Consider the following 25,297-nt stretch of genomic DNA (forward strand, 5'->3'; position numbering starts at 1 on the left):
ATTGTTACAATAGATGCCATTTTATATGTTATCTTAGAGTAAATAGACAGACGGGAACGTGTCCTCATATAACCTACAGAAGCTATTATTCCCATAGATGCACTGAATCATCCCAAGGAGAGCGCCAACACTGCAAGAAAGAGCTGATCTTTTATAGGATAAGATATTTTAAGTGAAATCCGGACATTATAAGAGCTTTTGGCTTATACAGTTTTTTATGTGGCGTATATAGTTTCATCATATTCCATACCATATACAGATGTTGAGCTGAAATCGTTATTTGCATATTTGCATTTTTTTTAGTTACCGTACTTTGCTTTTTTTTGTTTTACTGGTATTTGTTAAAGTATTTCACTCCAAATTCTTCAAAATGACACACGAGGTTCAAGAGTTTTGCTCAAAATAATTTTAATTTATTTTCTTTTTTGTACCTTTTTAGAGCAAAAAGTCCCGTTTTGCTAAAAAGTAGCAAAATTTGCACCAAAATTTTAGATATACAAAAAAATCAGTCCGGGTGGGTTGTGGGGTTTGGAATGGGAAGATGAAAGTTCATTGGCATAATAATTGAACAACTTTTTTTAAATGTTGCAATTGATAAATAAGTCTAAGAGCGCATTTAGACGTCTATACAAATAAGCGGTAACACGGGGGCCAGTGACTATACAGAAAAACCTACGAAAGAAGGGGATTCTCCACAAGAATACCGCTTATTGTACTCCAAATGATTGGTGCAAATTATTGTAACGGACAATCTATTGTATCACTTAGATTTTTCATATCTATACATGATAGACTGCAACGATGGGGTAAACATATATGTGCAGTACTTTTTTGGTCAGCTCATACTATAGACATCCTTTTTATGTGTGACAGCGCATGGTACGGATAACATACACCTCAATATGGACACATTTTGCTCAGTGTTTTCTTTTCCTCTATGGTGTACTGGTCATCTCTGTATTTTAAATGTTTTTTATATTCTTTTAGTTTGTCAATAAAAATTAATTATTTACTCCTTGTTGGAGGGTCCCCTTCCTTTGTCGGTTTTTGTCTTTACAAATTGGTCTAAAATTGAACCTCAATGCACGGACTGGCCAGGAGTCTCCTGACCCAAGCATCATGGTCTACTATATTTTTCCTTGACGTTGTAACGTTCAGGTCAGTAGACCCACAGGCACACCATTCATTGTGATATGATCTCGGACTAATTTCTACGGCCGTCGGAATGCGCCCTAAAAGATCTAGAAGTCCGAATCCTTTTTCACAATGACGAACATAAAAGAACCCAAAACAAAACAGGTGAACACATAGAATGTAGACTTTAAAAAAGGCGCAAAACTAATAAAACGAAACGTTTGAATCGTACAAATACTGAATGTATAAATAAACACTTTTTGCATCAGACCCCGAGTGTGCGAAGTATATCCTATACTACGATATTGTACTATAGGCATATACAGAGTCTGTCTATGTGTGAAAGTGTCATTTCTGTATACGTTCTTAATCATTTCACCTTAATAGGACTATTTTCCAGATTTAATGCTGTCTCGTTCTAATGAAGTTAATGGTACAGTAAAGCCCTTGGATACATTAAAGGTTAGTAGTGATCACTTAGGCTTCGCGCACATTGTCATTCATTTTATCCACCTCCAGTTATAACTGCATGAATCAATTAATAAGCAGTACAGGCTTTCCTCTTTCTTCACAGACTGCACATCTCTGCTGTTCTCCCAATGGCGGCTTATGGATCAGACCGGTCCATCTGCCTCCTCCAATTACTAAAATAATAGCAAAGTGGTTTGTAATTGGGGGAGGCTGAGGGGCAGGTGTGGTCACATGATCCCCCCAACTAGCAGTCATTTTTGGACAGGAGTGCTGTGCAGTCTGTGACGAGGCGAACCTGTAAGGGCAGGTGCAGACAACCCCATTATTGGTCCAAGTGCAATCTGACACAACATCGGATCTCACCAGGACCAATGTCAGTATATGAGGATGTGCACAAGTCCAATTTTTCCTGCACGCCTGAATTTGATTCAATATTCGTTTCTCACTAACCGTACAAGTCAATGAATTCGTGGAAATGGTCAATGACTTTGACTGTTGGACAGTTTCTTCTCAATACTGGATACTCTGTGGTTTCTTTAAGAGCATCAAGTAAAAAAAAGCCTAAACTTTCTCGTCCAAAAATTATTTTTAACAAGGGGCACACAATGCTAGGATGACTTTCTGTGAATGAAACATCACTTGCATCGGGTCCATGAACTCGATAAATACAACTGATTCTTTTTATTTCATAGTACGTGATCTGATTTCTGATCCTACCCTAAAATTTCCCTTAATGGAGCTGCTTCTGCAAAACGGTGAGGTGTGGTGTGACCCTATTTCTGGAAGGACTAGCCGTCCATATAGTGTATTTTAGGGCTTCCAACTTCATGATGTCTCATCATATTGGAAAAAAAAGGATGGGGCACATTAAATTCCGGTGCCAGATCCTTTGGTTCTTACGTGAGATAAGTCGCCACTAGAGATGACTGAACTAATTTGCGGGATCCTTGTCCACCAGCCAAGGGAGCCCTGCTAATCACCTCCCTCCTACAGGCATCCCCACCTCTTGTTTTGATTAGTTAGCCTGGCACGGCATCATGTGGTTCTCATGTTGTAACAATGACCTTGTGCCAGGACTTCTAATCAAAAGAAAAGCCAGGGATGCCATTTGGTTTGCGGAGCTCCTGTCCGGAGGCCATGGAATACTGACGTGGCCGCTGGACCAAGGTCTTGCAAATGTATTTGCTCATCTCTAGCTGTCACCAAAGGTGTCTGACAGACCATATGCACGCTCAATCAATCTGAGCAATCATATGTATTGGGGGGTTGGTAGGCATGGCTGCTGGTGGATGTGTAAACTTGATAATACAAGCTCTATTGCTTATGTTTGTTCTTTACATAGATGTTTCTTAGTACAACCACATGCCCTGAAGTGCACAGTTACTTGTACATGTCAGAGAAAGGGAAGAAGTCATGGAAAAAACTGTTTTTTGTGCTACGACGCTCTGGACTATACTTTTCCACAAAAGGAACATCTAAGGTAAAGCAAATCCTGACAGCAAAAACCTAAACACATTTGTTTTTCAATCATACTGAATGTTTAAAGGAAGTGTTCATGGTGAGAAAAGATGGAGAATGGTGCAAAGACGCAATAGCACAACCTGTGGACATGAGTTATGCTGTTTTGGGGAACAGCAGGCACGTTTTTCAACATTTTTACATGTTTTACAAAACCCCTACTTTTATATTAATGACTTATCCTAAGGATTAGTCATGAATATCAGATTGGTGGGGGCCTGAACACTGGCAACCCCTAACAATCAGCTGTTGGATGTAACCTATATTAGTAGTTGAACACTTACTGAAGAGAAAAGGCGCCGGTCTTCCATACCTGGCAGAGGCCACTAAACAATGTACAGAGCTATGGTGTTTCTCGCCGTACAACATTTACAACTTTCCATCATCAGAGTTGATAACAGTTGATTTGTGGGGATGCCAAGTGTCAGACCCCCAACAATCTGATATTCATGACCTATCCCAAGAGTAGGTTATCACTATAAAATTACTGGACTATCCCATTAAAGAGGACTGGTCACCTGGTCAAAATTAGTCAGCGTTTGCTCCTATTTTATTGCCACTGCTTGCCATTATTTATTTATTTATTTATTAAATCCCCTTTACAGTTCCAGAAATAGGCGCCTTTTTTATTTGGTGTTAGTTTTATTGGTCGTTATTAAGGGTGTTACAGGATACTCTGGGGCGTGTCTTTAGACTGCTCTACTGTATTACTCTCTAACCAACACCCCTTTGTAAGGACCATTAAAATAGCTACTAAATAAAAAGCAAAAGAGGGAAATAGGGGAAGGAGATTGTCAGCTCACCTGTAGTAGACGCACCTTGTTCAGCAGGCAACTCGCACGGAGTCGTCTCAGACGTCAGCCATGTGTCAAGGAAAAAAAATGGAAGAGGATCCTCCAGTGATGAAGCCAGTGAAGCTGATACAAAAATGAAAAACCTTTATTGGAACTATACAAGGACATACAAACTGGACATCACCCAACACCTGGATGGGCAAACCGATGTATTTCCGCAAACAGCCTTAATCATGGTACCATCGTACCACGATTAAGGCTGTTTGCTGAAACGCGTCGGTTTGTCCATCCAGTTGTCGGGTGATGTCCAATTTTTATGTCCTTGTATAGTTCCAATAAAGTTTTTTCATTTTTATATCGGCTTCACTGGAGGATCCCTTTCCTTTTTTTACTAAATAAAAAAGGTCCATATCTTTGGAACCATATGGCAAATTTAAAAAAACAACAACAGCAACAAAAAAATGGAATACTCATGGGTGTAGTGGGAATAAAATCAAAGCAAAAAGTGGACACTTTTGACCTGATGAGTAGTGATGAGCGAATATACTCGTTACTCGAGATTTCCTGAGCACGCTCGGGTGTCCTCCATGTATTTTTTAGTGCTCGGAGATTTAGTTTTCATCGCCTCAGCTGAATGATTTACAGCTATTAGCCATGCTAAGTACATGTGGGGGTTGCCTGGTTTCTAGGGAATCCCCATATGTAATCAAGCAGGCTAGCAGATGTAAATCATCCAGCTGCGGCGAAAAAAACGAAATCTCCGAGCACTAAAAAATACTCGGAGGACACCCAAGCGTGCTCGGGAAATCTTGAGTAACGAGTATATTCACTCATCACTACTGATGAGTGGTCCTCTTTAAGTAATTAAGATTTGTTTTTGACTGTGGCATCTCTGTTTTGCTTTTTTTTCAGATTACTATATTGTCCAGGAAATGTAAGCATATTTTACAATCCTGGTTCACTAAGTTTAAGTACAGATGGGTTTTCGCTGTATTTTTGTCATGTTTTAGATAGGGCTTTCTTTTTTTGTTCTGATGTGTTATGGGACAGACGTAGGATGGACTAATGGCTTCCTGCTCCAGCTCTGAGGATGCAGATAGAACCAAAATAGGGACATATTTCCGCCTTCCCTTGACTATAGGACAACTGCCTGGTTCTGGGAATGTCCTGCTGGATCCAAGGTAGTAGAAAGTTAGGCACTACCCTATGGTGCCCAAATGCCTTATTGGGGAATATAAGCAGGGGTGCTCCATATTCATTAACTTAGACATATTGGTTGGTTTTGTTGCATAAATTTCTCTGTTCACATCCTGGCACCGTATCTCTACCGGATGGGCATTAAATAGAACAAACTGAAATATTACTTTTCTCTAAATCACAACTATCTTTTATGCTTCAAAATATTTTATGCCAGAATGTAGAAGTCACATAAATATCTACGAAATGTATATTCTAATACATATAACCATGTACATACTGGCAACTTCAAGACGCTATGCAATATAGAAGATACCTACTGATCTTTTGTTTCCTGTCTTTGCTGAAGAGGGTAAAAGTTGAGTAAAACATGACCACAAACTTTATTATAAAACTTTAACATGAATACGTAATACTGCAAGGGATGTTTTGCCCTATTACCATCCAAACTTGGCAGAAAACAATGCTTATTGCCTGTTTAATAATCCATGGAGTCAGGGTTACGCAGGAGTCCGCCAGCATTGCTTCTTCCACGACTGATGGAAATTCACAATCATGAATACAGGAAAACTCAGTTATTTCAAATAATAATCCATTTATTTACTTACACATAGATATTCATAAGTACTTTATAAATTATATATATTCAACATATCGGTAGCATGTCTGCCTAGGGTTGTATATATAAAAATACACAAGAGAATGGACAGAATATCTGGAAATTCTGTAATTTGTAATTTTTTTTTCAAACCAAATGATTTGAAAGTGAATGTTCAACTTTAACAGAATTTTGTTTATTCATCTATTTTATTTTTATTTTTTTTTTATCAAAAATTTTATGCTCAGTAATGTCATCATATATCTTTATGTCAATTGGATCTCCTATTTTCTTATACAGAGCTACAGATTCCCTGTATACACACAATTAGTTAAAATTCTATTTGCCTGTTGCCACCACTAGGGGGAGCTCACCGCATACAGTTACACACCAAATATTTTATTACTGTATGCATAAGGCTCCTTAGCTCCCTCTAGTGGTGACTGAATGCAATCAGAATTTTATAGTTTCATTCAAAATCTATTTAGGAAATTTAAGAGCACGGGAACCTAAATAAACCCTGGTTCTAAACTTATATTGTTTCCAAAAATCAACACAAACAACGGTAAATGATAAATAAATAATACACAGTGTGAGCATTTTTATGAAATGTTATGGACAGTATCTTTCTAAACCAGTACAGTAATTTATTTTATCTATTAGAATCTGTCCCTTACAACTCTTCATATGTGGCAAATTTTAATCTTTATCATAGTACTGTAATATTCAGTAAAAAAAGGCCCACATCTAGACCAGAAAATGGATGCATCACTGCAGTTGATTTCATATGATACTATGTAATGATTCATTTCCCCTGTAGAGGCGCTGCAGGGAATTTGAACACTTTTTAAATTGTTGCACCACAGATTTTAGTTAATCCCTTGAAGTCCTAGAAATAATTAATCACTGTTTTCTACTAAAGTCCATCCAAGAAATCAAAAAGTAAAACTCATAGTATATTACAAAAATTTTATCCTGATACATTCAATGTTTCTTCTGTCTAGGACCCCAGACACCTTCAATTCTTCAGTGACTTGAGCCAGAGTAACATATATATGCTACTGTGCACAAGAAAAATGTATGGAGCTCCCACAGACTATGGATTCTGCCTAAAGGTACAGCATCATGTTTGTACTACTAACATAATAGCTCAATTATTTATAGCAGAATGAAAAAGTAATTCCACCCACCCCCAACTATTCTATTTTCTCCCCCTGGTGAGACGTGAGATTTATCATATCTGTTTTGGTTAGTTCTGCTAACAAAAAAAAAAATAAAAAGGAAAAAAATAGATAAAAAATATGTCTATGTACTTATAAAAGCTAACATCCTCTATTGCATATTTTATTTATAAGACCTGAACTCTCTGGCATGTCTGAAGGTGAAGCTTCAAGTTCAGAGCTTAGTGGGTGTCCCCCCCTCGCTTCCTTCAGTGCCTGTCTATGAATAAAAGTAACCAGCAGATTGAAAATATTACGACAGTGCTCAGGATTAGGTTAGAAAGAAGTATTGGAAGGGGAATAAGACATTACCGCCGCACCGGACTACACACAGGGTTTACTTGTAGTCCTGTAACCATGGTTCGTCAGCTGAATCCAGCAATGACACATAGTTGCTTCATACAACATATGTGGAAGGACATTTATAATGGAGACCATCTGGAATTTTGCTTTATCTTTTTAATTTTAGATGGAATACACAAAAAAAAAAAAAAGATTCTAGCAAATGTCCATATGTACTTTCAGCTCTGCATTCCATGTATCCTATAGAGACTAGTCTCTGGCAAGCATAGTTGCTAACAATCCCAAATATGCGTGGACTATCCTAGATTTTTGGAGCCAATCTCACCAAATTTGAGAAAAGGGGCAGGGGTCAAATAAATCACATGCCAAATTGGGCATCCCCCCTGATTTGGGCAGGACTTAAATGTATCTATTCTACAGATAGAAATGGCGGAAACTATGGGCAATGCAACAATAGCAGATTGATTGAGAAGCTTTGTTAGGTCCCAACTGGAAAGGAACCCAACCAAAGGGGGCACTACTTATCAGGCGACAAAGGAAACCCCTCCTCTGCTGTCTAACTGCTGAGATGTCACAGGAGCTCTTGCATATGGCATCTATGAGGTTAAACATAGTTGTCTCCGATGCCGGTGGCAGGGTGTTGGCAGTATACTACAACTGACGCCTACCACTGATGGCAGAGGCTCAGTTTCTGAGCTTGTTCTGCGACAAACATTTATGGCGGTCCACGTTTAGGAGTTTTCAGTTGCAAGAAGATGTTAAAGGTCTTTTGCGATCTCAGACATTTACGTATTTCATATCATGAGACAGTCATTCCATATCTGAAAGTATAGGCTCTAAATGCCTGAGAGGTGGGACCTTATCCAGCCCATGCAGACATAAAACCCTTGTTGCCACATCTGGTTACAGACTCTTTAGTAAGTTTAGTAATAGAAAGAGTCAAACAATTTGGGACACCCCGATTCTCCCAATAGGTGCGGATTGGGGACTTCCGCTTACAAGATATTTAGGTTATATCCTGGGGCTATGCTATAGATGGCTATGATAGGAATGTAGCTTTGAAATTAAAAGGCTTACTCGAATGCAAAGCTCTGTTCTAGAACGAAAGTATATTTGTGTCTTGGCTGTTTACATAGGAGGATTTTAGTGACTTTTATTTCAACAGGTTTTGCCTGCAAGACATGCATTAATCAAAATGTGCTGTGGCTTTCTAGCCTCACACGACAGGAGGAGCCAAGGAGATGAAAATGCTGTGCGCGGAGTGCGAAGAGGATAAAAGCTGCTGGGTGACAGCAATACGATTGTACAAGGTAACGTGTTTCCAGCATGCAAGCTCGTTGTACAGATATGGTAGAGATCCATAGGCCCTGTAGCCACAGACCCAGGGTTACCAACTGTACAAAAATTCAAGGACGGTTCCTAAAAATAGGGCACTTTTTTGCCCTGTCCGTAAAAAAATGTGTTTTTTTCAGGCCGTAGAAACTTTTTTAGATTATTATGACTGTTATTATCATCATTTTTCAATTTACATTCCATGCAGCTGATTCATACTAGAATTATAGTAGCCTGCAAAAGTATTCACCGCCTTGGCTTTTTACTTATTTTGTTACATTTCAACCTGGGACCTGTGTTTTAATATTTTTGCAATCCGATTTGTATGTGATGCATCAGCACTAAGTAGTCTAAGTTGGTGAAGTGAGAAAAAGATAGGCATACATTAAATTTATGGGATCAAATAACTGAAATTTGGCATGTGCATATGTATTAACCATTTTTGATATTAATCCCTTAAAAATTTCTGATGCAAACAATTACTTTCATAAGTCACATGATTAGTGAAGGGAAGTCCACCTGTGGGCAACACACCTTTTCTGAAGGTCCACAGAGGCTGCTACACCATTAAGAGGCACCACTAACCAAACACCATGAAGACCAAGGAAATCTCCAAACAAGTCAGGGACAAAGTTGCTGAGAAGTACAAGTCAGGGTTGGGCTATAAAAAATATCCCAATCTCTGATTATCCCCCGGAGCACCATAAAATCCATTATCATCAAATGGAAAGCACATAGTACCACAACAAACCTGCCAAGAGAGGGTCGCCCACCAAAACTCTCAGTCTGGGCAAGGAGGACATCAGAGAGACAACACAGAGGCCAAAGGTAACCCTGAAGGAGCTGCAGAGTTCACAAGCAGAGACTGGAGCATCTGTTTATACAACTAAAGTAACCCGTACACTTCATAGAGGGGGGCCTTTATGGAGGAGTGGGCAGAAAAAAAGCCTTTACTTACACACAAAAATCGTAAGGCTCATTTTGAGTTTGCCAAAAGGCATGTGGGAGACTCCCAAAATGTATGGAAGAAGGTGTTGTGGTCAGATGAGCCCAAAATTGAAATTTTTTTCAACCAACATAAACACTGTATCTGTCAAAAAAACAACAACACAGCTCATCACCCCAAGAACACCATCCCACAGTGAAACATGGTTGTAGCCGTATCATGCTGTGGGGATGTTTTTCGGCAGCAGAGACAGGGAAAATGGTCCAAGTCAAGGGCAATATGGATGGTACAAAATACAGGGATATTCTTGAGCAAAAACTGTTTTGATCTGTCAGTAATTTGAGACTGGGATGGAGGTTCAACTTCCAAACAGACAATGACCCAAAGCAAACTGCTAAAGCAACACCCGAGTGGTTTAAGGGGAAATGTGTAAATCCTTTGGAGTGGCCTAGTCAAAGTCCAGACATTAATCCAATTGAGAATCTGTGGTCAAACTTGAAGACTGCTTTTCACCAGAAGAAATCATATAACGTGAAGGAGATGGAGCAGTTTTGCCTTGAGGAATAGGCAAAAATCCCAGTGGCAAGATGTAGAAAATTCATATAGACTTATCCAAAGCGACTTGCAGCTGTACTTGCTGTAAACGGAGTCTCTAAAAAGTACTGACTTTAGGGGGCTGAATAGTTATGCACACTGAAGTTTTAAGTAATGTTGTCCTATTTGTTGCTTGCTTCATAATAAAAAGAAAACCAAATGTTCACAGTTATAGGCATGCTTTTTATATGAACTGATGCAAACCCTAAAAAAAATTGAAATTCCAGGTTATGAGGTAGCAAAACATAAAAATTGCCAAGGAGGGTGAATACTTTCGCAAGCCATAACATGGGTTGTAGACATGGATCACTTATGTTATCGATTTTTCCAGTGTGTCTGTAAAAAATATTGTCCGTCTGTTATTTTTTGATAAGCTGTCCAGAAAAAAATAAAAAGTCCAGTTGGCAACCCTTGGCTGATCTGTCATCTTCAAAGTACAGAAGGAAGAGTTGAAAATTTCCTTATTCGATACCCACCTGCTCATGGGAATATATAGGGATGGTTAGGTAATGCAACTGAAATACCCAGAAACAGCCAAAAATGGATAGAAACACCCGATTGGAATGGTGTTTGTGTAAACCCACCAACTTTCATCCATGGACAACTCACAGTTAGCTTGGTTTGTCTTCGAAAAATCGGACAGTTAGGGAAAATCCAGGACCGTTTGCATCTCTGGTAGTTTGGTAGTACCAGCCATAAGAATCTGGCAGATATATTCCAGAAGGAGGGTAGGGGGGGCTCAAAAAGCTGCATGTTTAGGACATGGTATTGTAAATAGCTCTAACATGGTTGTGCTTGGCACAGTGCTTTCTTCTTTGTAATTCTATTTGTCAGACACCACATTCAGCAGAATGACATTCCTTTAAGGGCATGCAACATAATTGGTGCCATAGGTGAAGCATCAAAAGCTATGGCACTGGTTCCTTCCTAACTGACTGCTAAGGGCTTTCCGGTACCAGCAAACTGTCCATTGGTTCAGTCTGCTTCAGAGTATGTGTATGTGTGGTTGTCCACCTTTGGAAACTTTTTTTTTTTACTTCTCAAATGCATTAATTTTTTGCTAAAATTTTTTGTAAATGGGTGTTATTATTTGTATAGACTTAAAGAGTTGTCCACCTCTGGGGGAAAATTGTTTTTTCTTTTTCTTAAGTGGATGTATACGGGGTTAAAAATCATTTCTGCATTTCGGATTCATTAGAAATGTTACACTGTTTGCCTTATGTAGCCTCTGTATTGCACTGTCTAGCGCTGGCTGCAAAATGAGTTAACAGAGAATCTGCCCGTAAATTCACCTGTACTCACTAGTTTGGATATGCTGGTCAGTTTTTCAGTTTGAGTTTATACTAAGACATTCAGATCTGACTAACGATCCAGACCCTGTTGTCTTCTAACTCTGGAATTTCAGATCAAACTCTTTATTACCTTGACCTGATCTGTCCAATTGATGGTCACTTAAATAGTTTTTCAACTCCTGACATTGTTGTACTTGGCACAGTGCTGCCTCCTCTGGAATTCCATTCGTCAGACCCCACAGTCAACTGAACGACATTCCTTTAATTTTTAACTGAAGAGCACAGAATATAAAGTGTATAATGTGTGTATATAAACTGTATACAGAAGGGAGTATAGTGTCCTAAATGGTTCAAAGAGTTTCCCAAAGTGTGCGCGGGATTGGTGGTCAATCAGTAATGATTAGAATAATATTTCTCTGCTATTCTGGTTCGCCAACCTTTGTTAGACTCAGACACAGGTTTCATCTAACCCGTTTCCACTTCTGATCATTTTTATCTTCTTTCTCCTTCATCTAAGAACCCATAGCTATTTTTTATCTTCCAGTTGACATATTCAGGCTTGTTTTTTGATGAGTTGTAACTTCAGTTGATCCCATTTGATTTGCCATTTAATGTATCGAAAATTGGGAAAAATTGGGAATAAGTAAAAAAAATCAATTCAACCCATGTTCTGTGGTTTTTGTTTTTATGGCGTTTCCTGTGCAGAAAAATTGACATGTTAACTTTATTGGTATTAAAGAAAATCTCAATTTATAAAGTTTTCTTCATTTTACTGTTTTTAAATAGTAAAAAAATTGAAGGAAAATTTTTTTTAATTGTCTTACCATTTTCTGGGAACCATAATTTTTTACTTTTCTGCCGACTGAGCTAAGTTAGGTCTTGTTTCTTGATGAACAAGTTTAGAGGAGGTGGCCAAAAATGGCAAATTTGGCCCTTTTTTTTTTTCTTGTACGCTGTTCAACATGCAGGATAACTGGTGTGATAAGTAAAGAATGTTGGACTATTATGGATGCAAAATATCTTTTTTACCATTTTTTATTAACAGAGTGGAAAAATGTGGATGCTTTGAATTTGTTTTTACATGTTTTTAACTATTTTTGAAATTTTTCACTATTTTTGGACCCCCTAAGTGACTTGAACATGCGGTAACTTGATTGCTTGTACATTACAATACTTCTGTATTGTGTTGTATTGCAGTTTTTACTGACCCCTATGAAGAGTTTATCTGGAGCACAGATATGGCCGACATTGGGGTCCTTTAGTAGACTCCTTAGCTGTCTCAACAACCTATCAGAAGGGGCTGATAGACTTGACCACGTTTCCCCTGTGTCACTATTATTTGTCACTCTATAAGATTTTCTGCTGAAGACCCAGGATTTAATCTACTGCTATTATCTTCCATTTTCTGGCCGGTGAACTGTTGAAAGGAACAAAATGTTAAGAATTAACAATATTTGGTTTCTACTGCAGACAAGGCAGTGGGGGGAGAGTCCTGCTGCAACCAGTTGTCTTACAGCCAGATAAAAGATTGTGTGGTTTGGATGTGGAAACATTTCTAAGACACATTTAGAAGATTTATTTAGTATAAGTAATAGAACTAATTAATTTTACTAATGTATCTATCTTAATTTGCAGCATGGTAAACAGATTTACCAAAATTACCTCCGACCCCACCAAAAAAATGATCCGAATGGACCCAACCTATCGGCAACGGTATGTATTGTGATAGAATGCCCAATTGTCTAAAACTTTCCAAAACTGCTCATTATAATGTTATGATACAACCTAGAGCTTTAATTCTATAACATCATGTACATTTTAACATCTATAACCTGACCTCAATAGGATTTTACTGAATATTTTTCCGCACTTGTAGAGAAGCATATCAGAAAACTCACTTGTGGCAATGGACTTCTCGGGCCATAAAACCAGAGTCATCGAAAACCCAACAGAAGCAATGTCTATTGCTCTACAAGAAGGACTATTATGGAGGGTGAGTATAATACCTACGTGGGTACTGGGTATCGGCTAACCCTGGAAAAAATGGTGAAAACTGGAAACAAAAAATATTTAGGGTCTGATTCATTGTTGCATTTGAACCCTTAATTTGCTTTAGTATTTTGTTTTTTTATACCTGTTTTTGATTTGTGTCAAATTTTTCTTTCAGTTTGCACCATTTTCTTAAGTTTCTTTTTATATGTGTTAACCTGTTTTTTTCTCTACCATTGCGGTCTGGGTTTGGGGTTTCCAGTTGTTTTTGCCTACTCATCAATTGCGACTTTTTAAAAAGTCACACAAATTTTATTGCTCCCACTGGAGCGATGATCTGAACGCCCAAACTTTTTGCTCAGATTTTGCATCATTTTAGCTGAACTGACACATTTTGTTCTAAAAACATGCAAAAAGGTAAAAGTAAAAAATAAAAAGCATTTTCTTCTCTTGAGCAATATTTATGAATTACGTGCACCAGTTTAAAGAGTTTGCTGCAAAAAACATCAATGAATATCGCAAGAAAGAAAGAAAAGTGACTTAAAAAACCTGCAAATGATGAATTGGGCCCTTTTTCGCACACAATCAATTTGGCGATTTACAATGTTCATAACTTTCAAAATACATACATTTTTATACTATTTATTACAGTGTTTGTTATATTTCATACAGAGAAAAAGCTGTGGACGGATCAGCGCCCATGGTATCCCAACAACTTCTCAAAGTTCAAAGTTAAATATAGGTATGCTTATACCTGCTTTTGATATATGTTTTACTGAGAGTACTTCATTGCCTTTCACTTTACTAAGTATTTAAAGTACTTAAAGAGTAACTAAGATTTATTTTTATTTAAAGGGGTGATTGAAAATACAAATTAATTTTCATCCTAAATCCCTATTTATGTAATGCCATAATCAAAACTATTTTCAAACATGCTTGAATCATTCGTCTTTAAAGGCACTATCTAACTGTTTCTGCTTTTTTTCAACTTCCTTTTTCTCTGTAGTGCTGTTTCAATGCCCAGTTTATTCTCCTTTAGAGATTGCTTTTGACTGCTAATTGACAATATCTGTCTAATATATTAGTACGTATGTACATGGAAATTCTCCAGTCTGTACAGGGTGGGCAGAAGCGATACTCAAACAGGGGAATTTACGTGCATAGACAGCTTGAATATTGTGTACAGGTATTGATGAGCAACAGTTAAAAGGAGCTTTTAAAGGAGCACAAACTAGTCATTGAAATTACGCTGCAATATTATGTTTTGGACGTGAAGGAAGTCAAATAATAGAAAAAAAACAAATTGTAAAAATTTGCAACTTTGCAAACCATGGAGGATAATTAAATAAAAAAATAAAATTTAGTCTTTTTTAAAAGGGGTTTTCCAGAACTGAAAAAATCTTTTAATTAGGGTCAAAATTCAAAATCACAGAAATCGGCAAGAGCAAAATACTTACTCTACCAGTTGACACAAGTCTCATCTGTCCTCCATCTCATCTGTTGTCCCTCCGTACATGATGATTGATCATCCACACAATTTTTTTAATCTTTTTATGTGCCCTCTGCAAGTTCAATAGGGATTTAAAGGGTTGGACCCTCTAAGTGCTAGTTTTCGATTTTGCATGCCTGTAATATTTAGAAAATGATGCAACAGGGCAGATATCATCTGTTTACCTGCTCGATGATTACTAATGTAGTTTTGTATTATTATATACAGCAGTCCATATGTCACAGCCCTGGTTCCACCATAAAATCTCAAGAGATGAGGCGCAGAAACTGATACATCAGCAAGGGCTTGTAAATGGGTAAGTTATATAGGTGTATTTTTGAATAAAATGTACAATAAACAAAGGAAGGAATTTCTGTTCCCTGTAAGCTACAGTTTTGGTGCTTTCATATGGCATCATATTCTTCAAGCAATAAGCATCAGATGGAGCAAACTACATGCTGAAGTTAGAATTTTATTAGAAAAGATACTGTAATAAGACTCTATCAAATAAAGACCCACAATTTCGAGAATCATCTGAGTACTATTGTACTTAAATTTTTTTAAAGTTGAATGATAGCCCGATTTCGGATCGGGATCACTGTTATGCCGTCTTTTGTGTGCATCAAGCTTCCATGTTTTTCTCCAGTACTAAAGTGGGATGAATAGGCAAGGTGGCGGTGCGCTGTCCAGTAAAAGTATAAAGTGCAATTGATATTACATTTATTGAAGTCCAACAATAAGACAAATCACAAACCGGTTTTTGGCTCTTGATAGAAGCCTTCGTCAAGAGATTACCTGACAAAGGCTTCTATCTGGACCCAAAAACATCGGTTTGTCTATTGTCTTATTGTTGGTCTTCAATAAAGGTATTATCAATTGCTTTATACTTTTATTGGGCAGCGCACCACCACCTTGCCAATTCATTAATCAATTGTTAACCCTCTCATTCCCGGAGTGCGTTTTCTCTTGGTGCCATCCCCCTCCTCCTATGTGAAGTCAACAAACCCAATCACCATGTTTTACTAACCACCCAAGCGCCACCCAAATTGTATTCTTCTAAAGTGCTAAAAAAAAGCTCGGTAATGATTTTATCTAAAAGGATGATTTTGAAAAAGTTTTGGCCCAAGGGGTAATCAACCAAGGGAGAAGTCTTTTTAAGGGAGATTGTCATGTTTGATAATGCTATTAACCTGCAAGTATAGGATTAATCTGCAGGTTAATAATATTATGAAACTGCCCGGCCACTGTACTGAAAGTGCGGCACACAGGAAAAATGAACATTATTTCTCCCGGAAGCCACCAGCATTGACTAACAGCCAGCTCTACAATGATGCACTGCCCAGCTGGCAGTCAGTCCGTGCCGGAGTGTGGTTGCAGCCGCCACTGTCAGTGCTGTGAGAGGAGACTGTAATTTCTAGAAACATATCTGCATGACTGAAAGCCGGCGGCTCCCGGGAGAAATAAAGTGCTCTTCTCCAAAGGTTATGCACTTTCAGATCAAAAGCCGTGCACCTTCACAATGTTATTAACCTCCAGATTAATATATCTATGTCTGCAGGTTAATAGCTTATTGGATCTGACAGGTTCCCTTTAAACAGCACAATTGCATGCGGAGATGTGCAATTTGTATTAATAGACGTGATGAATGGATGGTGTGGAGACCTGCAGGTATTTTTCTTTATCTATTGTTTTAAGCAATTTTCGTATTATATCGTTTACTGGGCATTTGGCAAACATACTTTTCAAGTTATTTCTCCCAGAAATAGACATTCTTTTGTTAAGCCTGGCTGCTGGATAATATACTGTAAAATTTGTAAGGAAAGTGTCTGAGTTAATGTTTTCATTTCTGGATCAGAGAGGCGTTTTGAAGTTCAGCTCTTATGCAGTGGAAGCCAGCTGGTGTACTACACAAACTTGACAGCCTGGACCTATAGAGATGAATCAATACTCAAGCCATTGAAGTTTCTCTGAAAGCATAATCATACTCTTCAGTATTATCTCCTTCCACTTCTAAGCAAAAGAAGTTCTATTTATAAACCTCATCTGATTCTTTTAAAACTTTCCAAATGCCGTGTAGGGCTATTGAAAGCCGCTCTTCTGTGTCAAATAAGGCTTTAATAACATCCTTAGAAGCATGGCATGCATATTCTGCATTTTAAATACTACAGATTCTGATTTACAAAACATATGGTATATGAAGCAATTCATATTCTATTGATTGAAAATGATGTTATTTTTCCATTTACGTTTTTGAGATTTTTTTTTATATGGAAAAACTATAAATTGGAAACGGTCACCTTTGAGTTCAATGACCTGAATAAAAACTCTCGGCTTGTGGCATGCTGCTCTTTAAAAGCAACTGGACTCTCATATAAGGCAGCACCATTTACAGATCCCAACCATCATGATTGCTTTAAAAAATATTGGCTATTCTTACATATTTGACGAAATATTTACCAATAAAATTACAACTCGGGAGAATCATAAAACCGGGCTGTATGTTTCTCTTTTCTTTCTCCTGGAATTAACTGACTGTGGTAACAAGTGGTTAATATCATTCTGTTGAACCATATATTTATTCAATGTGGGGGCGTCACAAGCATTAGGAATCAGGGATTGCACCACCTGCGCCAGGACAATGATGTCTTATAGACCATGGGTCTACAGCAGCCTGCGACCTTTGATGGAGAGTGGCGAGGCATCGAGCCTGTGGCTCCATGCTCTACCACAAGATCCAACTTCATCATGTACCTGCCAAATGTCCCAGATTTCCTGGACAACTGGACTAAAAGGAGATATACTTATATAATTCCTAATCAAAAGTGGGAGTTCTGCTGCATTTTTTAAAGGGTTGGAGGCTTTTTCAGGAGGAATGGGTTTGGATGCAGGACTTTAACACTCCAAGAAATATTGACAATTATGATGCCAGTCTACAAGTTGAAAGTGGTGCTCATGACGTGCATCATGTGCATGTGCAGTTTCACAGATCTTCACTGCTAGTGATATCTCTGGTACTTTTGTTTTTTTATATTAAATTTTTCCACACTGAATAATTTTTTGCTTAGGGCAACTGCCTCTGTGCCCTACCCCACGAGGCTTTACAACCTCTAGAAGAGTTTATAATAATGACAGGTTCCCTTAAGCTCATGTAGTTTCATAAAAAAAATACATTAGTATGGAGACCAATTGGAGCCATTTGGCGAATACTTTTTATTACTGTGTATTAATCACATGACATTTCTTTTAGAGTTTTTTTGGTCCGGGACAGTCAAAGTACTCCAAAATCATTTGTCCTTTCTTTGTGCTATGGGCAGAAGATCAAGCACTTCCAAATTCTACCAGTAAGTTGCATGTTTCCTGTGTCCTATATATTCAGAAATGATACAATTCAGCAGTTTTTTTTGTACTTTTTCTTATTAACCGGTGTACATTGTAATAATAAATGCAAGTCTGGGGTAAATCAAGGTAACACAAAGGGATCATAGTTGTTTTTTAAGGATGAGTAAGTATTAAAATGCTCGGATGCTCGTTACTGGAACTGAGCAATTCCTAATGCTCAGGTGCTCATTTCGAGCAACGAGTATAATGGGAGGCAATGGAAAATCTGAGCATTTTTCCAGCAGACCCTACAAGGAGGTCTTGGGGACAGTGAAAATGTTGAAATGGGTGTAAAAAGTGTAGAATAGAAGAAGAACAGCATGGGGAAGATCCCTGGAAGTATCTCTAACTCCCAGATCGCTGCTGAGAACGATCATGTCACACTTTTATTCCACTTCAAAGACTGACAATAAAACATTCAAAATCAACGAGAAATTGGAGTCTACAGGAAAAAAAAAGGTTAAAAAATATTATTTCCTGTATAATGACTTGAATATAAGAAAAAATGTAAAAAGGATTTAAAAAATAGTAATTTAAGTAAACCAAAATTTTAATTTGTATTCATTTTTATTAACTTTTTATTATTTTTTTTTAAAAATTGGAAATTTCAGCGTAATTTATGAAGGAAGCAAGAACTGCCAAAAATTAGATGGAAGAGAGACTCAGATACACCCTGTATTAGACATAAAGGAGGACCTCATACACATTTTTTTCAAATTGTTATGTAATGGTACTCCTATACTCATAAAGGCCTTGCACAAAGTGCAAAGTCAGGAAAAAATTATAAGGAGAGTAATACAGTCATCCATAGACCATTAAAGGCAACAACTGGAGGCCCTCATTCAAATATTGAAGATTAAAATCACTTTATGTGCTACTGTCATCTGATGGTGTGGAAAAGTAGGGGCTATTCCAGGCTTTGCTCATTTTTATCAGAGTGAGCCTGTCAGCACTTTCTGTTGACTGCCAAAAGCGCCTGTCTTTTATGACCCCCATGGCGGCACTGAAAACTCGCTCAGACAAGACGCTAGCAGCAGGACAGCATAACACCTCCAAGACATAGAGGGAGAGCTCATACCAGGTGTCTAGCTTTGATACCAAAAATCTGAAGGTAGCAGAGGAATCAGGGAGTATGCTGGTTTTGTCTGCCAGGTGTTGCTTGACTATCTTTAAAAACTTTTCCCTCCTTGTCAAAAATACCCGGTCACAAGAGCCTGGGCGTTGGGAAGGTGTCATTAAATTGGCCAAGGCCTTTTGTCAATGTACTCCTGCCTCTGCTGTACCTGGTGTGTGTCTCCCTCATCTTACCTCTTTGGTTGGGCAAGGAATCTTGCCCCCTGCCGCTAGTGTTGTCTGATGGGAATTTTTTCAACATATTTTCCACAAAGGCCTTATTGTACAGCTCCATTTTATTAGACCTCTCTGCCTCAGGAAGAAGATATGCAAGATCCTCCTTGTAGTGTGGGTTTAGCAGTGTAAACAACCAGTACTCTTCTTTTTGGTCAAGACGAATGTAATGCAAGGGTCACAAAAAAAGCAGATGTATATCAAGTCTGTCATATGTGCCAAGGTCCCTATAGCCAACACCTCCCTGTCTCCACCATGATGACTACTCTCCATCTTATGTCTCTCAATGTCTGTCCACTATTTCATCCTTCTTCTCCACTAGATTTCTGAAACTTAACATGGACAAAACAGAATTCATCATCTTTCCCCCATCTCACGTGACCCCCCAACAAACCTATCCATTACAGTAAATGGCTGCCCACTCTCCCCAGTCCCACAAGCTCGCTGCCTTGGGGTAATCCTTGACGCTGATCTCTCCTTCAAACCACATATCCAAGCCCTTTCCACTTCCTGCCGACTTCAACTCAAAAATATTTCACAAATCCATACATTCCTCAACCAAGAATCTGCAAAAACCCTAGTCCAGGCCCTCATCATCTCTCGCCTTGACTACTGCAACCTCCTGCTCTGTGGCCTCCCCTCTAACACTCTCGCACCCCTCCAATCTATGCTAAACTCTGCTGCCCGACTAATCCACCTGTCCCCCCGCTATTCCCCAGATTCTCCCCTCTGTCAATCCCTTCACTGGCTCCCCATTGCCCAGAGACTCCAGTACAAAACCCTAACCATGACGTACAAAGCCATCCACAAACTGTCTCCTCCATACATCTGTGACCTCATCACCCGGTACTTACCTACATGCAACCTCCGATCCTCACAAGACCTCCTTCTCTACTCCCCTCTTATTTCCTCATCCCACAATCGTATACAAGATTTCTCTCGCGTATCACCCCTACTCTGGAACCCTCTACCACAACACATCAGACTCTCGCCTACCATCGAAACCTTCAAAAAGAGCAGGAAGACCCACCTCTTCCGACAAGCCTATAACCTGCAGTAACCACCGATCGACCAAACCACTGCATGACCAGCTCTACCCTCGCCTACTGTATTCTCACCCATCCCTTGTAGATTGTGAGCCTTCGCGGGCAGGGTCCTCTCTCCTACTGTACCAGTTATGACTTGTATTGCTTAAGATTATTGTAGTTGTTTTTATTATGTATACCCCTCCTTACATGTAAAGCGCCATGGAATAAATGGCGCTATAACAATAAATAATAATAATAATAATAATAATAATCTTATCCATGCCTACTCCTCCGTTGTTATGTGCGGAGGCTGACCAGAATACCCATGGGCGTGTAGGAGACAGTATTCGAAAACTGGCCTCTGCTGCTCACTAAGCCTTGCCAGCATGTTCAGTATGGAGTTTCAGCACGTGGTGACATTGCACACCAGTTGGTGAGGTGGCACTTGCACATGCTGCTGCAGCTCTGACAGAGTGGCCACAGCTGTAGCTTACTTGCGGAAATGGGCGCTGATGTGGCATACCTTGACCAGAAGCTCTGGCACATCTGGGTAGGTATTCAGAAATCACTGAACTACCAAGTTGAGCACGTGAGTCATGCATGGTACATGTGTGAACTGGCCAAACTTCACAGCCATTATCACACATGACCATACCTAGTTGTAGGGTCAATGGCAAAACCCACAGATCTGTCTGGTCTATTATTCCTTTCAATAACTCTGCCGCTGTGTGTGGTTTGTCTCGTAGGCAAATTAGCTACAGCAGAGCCTGTTCCCGCTTCACTGAGGCAGTACTGCAGAGCTTCAAGCTTCCGGCTGATGTGGACGACGTGTTCTGGGATAGCACATTGTATACGGAGGATGCAGGAACTGGTTTAGGAGGTGGAGAAAACCCTTAAAGAAGTAGGGATAGTGATCCTCTGCGTCGGCAGCACATGTGCCGTGCCAGGGGTGCCCCAACCTCTAAAATGTTCACCCAGCGTGCTGTCAGGGAAATGTAGCATCCCTGGTCACAAGCGCTGGTCCACGTGTCAGTTGTGAAGTGGAAAATTCCAGTAACTGTGTTGGAAAGGGCATGGGTGATGTTCGTGGACATGTGCTGGTCCAAGGATAAAATGCCACACTGGGAAAATTAGTGGCATCTTGGGACCAAGTACCGCGGGACCAAATTTGTAACAACCAGCAATTTGCAAAAAACTAAAATACTGTAAAAGGCAAACAGTGCAAAATTATTAAGGTTATGAAATTGCAGAAATGTTTTTTTTTTTAGTCCAAAACATGAATTTAGGTAAAAAAATGGCCCCTAAGATGTTTTCTCACAATCAATAATTATAATGAAATTTGCTATCTCCAACACTCTTTCAGACTTTTAATGGATCAGCATTGATGTGCATGCTCACCTGACGTTCAATGAAATGGTAGACATCGCACCCCCATTATCATGTTTAAAGAGGTCCCACTGATAGGATCCTAGTGTGACCTGCTCTTACTTATTCTGTGGATATGTGATAGGCACTGTTGGTTTGCAGCGCTGGGGTCCTGGGTTCAAATCCCACCAAGGACAACATCTGCATGGAGTTTGTATGTTCTCGTGTTTGTGAGGGTTTTCTCGAGGCTCTCCAGTTTCCACCCACACTCCAAAGATATACTGATAGGGAATCTTTAATGTCTGTAAAGTGCTGCGAATATGATTGTGCTGTATAAGCAAAGCATAAAAAATAAATAATAATGGGACAACCTCTGTAAAGAGAGGGTCTCACTTCTAGAACTCACAACTATTGAGTGCATTTGTTGTACTTGTACGCGCCAATAGATAGGTGATGGCCCACTCTTTTCAAGTTTTTGGGACTCATGAAATGAGGCGGGAGCTGCCACCTCTCCACTAAAATCCATGGAGACAGTGAGTGCACACAATCAGCAATTGACAGGACCCACATCTAACAGACATTTGTAGGGTATTTTATGGATATGCAATAAATATGCAAAAGGGTAAATCCCTTTAATTCTATATACCCTTGATAGCCTTTTTAGATAGGTTGCAGTGCCCTGCCTTTATGATTAAAGCCGCCCCCCTAGCTTTTTTCTGCACTTGTTCTTGGTAACATTTTGTACGCTCTCACCCTTCTTACTTGTAATATGTACATTAACATGGAGTAAAGGGAAGATGCTAAGGAGTTTGACTGCAGGATACAAGATACAGGTGCATCTCACAAAATTAGAATATCATCAAAAAGTTAATTTATTTCAGTTCTTCAATACAAAAAGTGAAACTCATATATTAGATAGAGTCATTACAAATAGAGTGATGAATTTCAAGTGTTCATTTCTGTTAATGTTGATGATTATGGCTTACAGCCAATGAAAACCCAAAAGTTATTATCTCAGTAAATTAGAATACTTTATAACACCAGCTTAAAAAAATGATTTTAACATCCGAAATGTTGGCTTACTGAAATGTATGTTCAGTAAATGCACTCAATACTTGGTCGGGGCTCCTCTTGCATCAATTACTGCATCAATGCAGCGTGGCATGGAGGTTATCAGCCTGTGGCACTGCTGAGGTGTTATGGAAGCCCAGGTTGCTTTGATGGCAACCTTCAGATTGTCTGCATTGTTGGGTCTGGTGTCTCTCATCTTCCTCTTGACAATACCCCATAGATTCTCTATAGGGTTACGGTCAGACGAGTTTGCTGGCCAATCAAGTACAGTGCTTTAAAATTTCCTGGTAGACGGATGCGCTGACTTTGGTCTTAATAAAGCACAGTGGACCTACACCAGCAGATGACATCGCTCCCCAAACCATCACTGATTGTGGAAACTTCACACTCACACTAGACCTCAAGCAGCTTGGATTGTCTGTCTCTCCACTCTTCCTCCAGACTCTGGGACCTTAATTTCCAAGGTCTAGTGTGAAGTTTCCACAATCAGTGATGGTTTAGGGAGCAATGTCATCTGCTGCTGTAGGTCCACTGTGTTTTATCAAAACCAAAGTCTGCGCAGCCGTCTACCAGGAAATTTTAGAGCACTTCATGCTTCCCTCTGTTGACCAACTTTTTGGAGATGGAAATTTAATTCTCCACCAGGACTTGGCCCCTGTCCACACTGCCAAAAGTACCAATACCTGGTTTTAAAACAAGAGTATCACTGTGCTTTATTGGACAGCAAACTCGCCTGCCTTAATCCCATAGAGAATCTATGGAGTATTGTCAAGAGGAAGATGGGAGACACCAGACCCAGCAATGCAGACGAGCTGAAGCCTTCTATCAAAGCAACCTGGGCTTCCATAACACCTCAGCAGTGCCAAAGGCTGATCGCCTTCATGCCACGCCGCATTGATGCAGTAATTGATGCAAAAGGAGCCCCGACCAAGTATTGAGTCCATTTACTGAACATACATTTCAGTAGGCCAACATTTCGGATGTTAAAATCATTTTTTCAAGCTGGTGTTATAAAGTATTCTAATTTACTGAGATAATGCCTTTTGGGTTTTCATTGGCTGTAAGCCATAATCATCAACATTAACAGAAATAAACACTCTGTTTGTAATGACTTTATATAATATGAGTTTCACTTTTTGTATTGAAGAACTGAAATAAATTCACTTTTTGATGATATTCTAATTTTGTGAGATATACCTGTAAATCTAGGGCTTGTTTGCCGTCTGTAACCATAGGGAGCCATTGATTAGCATAGGAGCTGGAAACACAAAACGGTAGAAGATTTCTGTTAAATAAATTGTTGCAACGTAGAATAATTTCAGACTTTAGATCACTTTCTTAATTTTGCTATTCTCCCCTCCCCACTTTCTATCCAACAGATTGAAGATGAAGGAGAGCTTTTCTACACTTTAGATGAGGGACACACAAGGTTTACAGATCTCACGCAACTTGTTGAGTTCCATCAGCTGAATAGAGGAATCCTGCCGTGCACCCTGAAGCACTACTGTACCCGGGTCACTCTGTAACTGTGCTCATCAGATACTGTAAATAATAATCACTGTATTAAGACATTATTTCTATTGTATATACGCTCTGCCGAAAAAAGTTTATATTAAAAATAGTGATGGTCACAGATGAAAAAAGAAATACTAGAAAAGAAAAATCCAAATCATGCCCCAAGTAACAAGTCTATGAGCACCTGTGATTACACTATGGGGTATGTGCCAAAACGATAATGCTAAAAAATGTATGTACAAATTGTCTAATTAAAATATGATATAGTGATAATGACCTCTACCATATGTAATCTGTTACATGGATTCTTCTCCATAATTGAATGATTAAATATGTTCCTTAAAATGAATCTTCAGCAGGATTTATCCCCACAAACTATTTATATATATACACTCACTGGCCACTTTATTAGGTACACCTGTCCAACTTCTTGTTAACACTTAATTTCTAATCAGCCAATCACATGGCGGCAACTCAGTGCATTTAGGCATGTAGACATGGTCAAGACAATCTCCTGCAGTTCAAACCGAGCATCAGTATGGGGAAGAAAGGTGATTTGAGTGCCTTTGAACGTGGCATGGTTGTTGGTGCCAGAAGGGCTGGTCTGAGTATTTCAGAAACTGCTGATCTACTGGGATTTTCACGCACAACCATCTCTAGGGTTTACAGAGAATGGTCCGAAAAAGAAAAAAAATCCAGTGAGCGGCAGTCCTGTG

At 39.1% G+C, this 25,297-nt stretch overlaps 1 protein-coding gene across 1 annotated transcript in view; it reads left to right on the forward strand.

Annotated features, from left to right (window-relative positions):
- The window catches only part of GRB14 (growth factor receptor bound protein 14), a 59,127-nt gene extending 34,430 nt beyond the window's left edge, over positions 1 to 24,697 (forward strand). The window contains exons 4-13 of the mRNA XM_077275151.1: positions 1,522 to 1,596; positions 2,948 to 3,085; positions 6,717 to 6,827; positions 8,450 to 8,545; positions 13,035 to 13,112; positions 13,276 to 13,392; positions 14,061 to 14,130; positions 15,106 to 15,193; positions 18,125 to 18,218; positions 24,446 to 24,697. Coding sequence (XP_077131266.1) covers positions 1,522 to 1,596; positions 2,948 to 3,085; positions 6,717 to 6,827; positions 8,450 to 8,545; positions 13,035 to 13,112; positions 13,276 to 13,392; positions 14,061 to 14,130; positions 15,106 to 15,193; positions 18,125 to 18,218; positions 24,446 to 24,592 — 1,014 coding nt within the window. The 3' untranslated portion in view covers positions 24,593 to 24,697. The remainder of the gene's footprint in view (positions 1 to 1,521; positions 1,597 to 2,947; positions 3,086 to 6,716; positions 6,828 to 8,449; positions 8,546 to 13,034; positions 13,113 to 13,275; positions 13,393 to 14,060; positions 14,131 to 15,105; positions 15,194 to 18,124; positions 18,219 to 24,445) is intronic.
- Positions 24,698 to 25,297: the final 600 nt, after the last annotated feature.

The sequence above is a fragment of the Ranitomeya variabilis genome, chromosome 7 (genome assembly GCF_051348905.1).
Source record: "Ranitomeya variabilis isolate aRanVar5 chromosome 7, aRanVar5.hap1, whole genome shotgun sequence".
NCBI classification, from domain to species: domain Eukaryota; kingdom Metazoa; phylum Chordata; class Amphibia; order Anura; family Dendrobatidae; genus Ranitomeya; species Ranitomeya variabilis.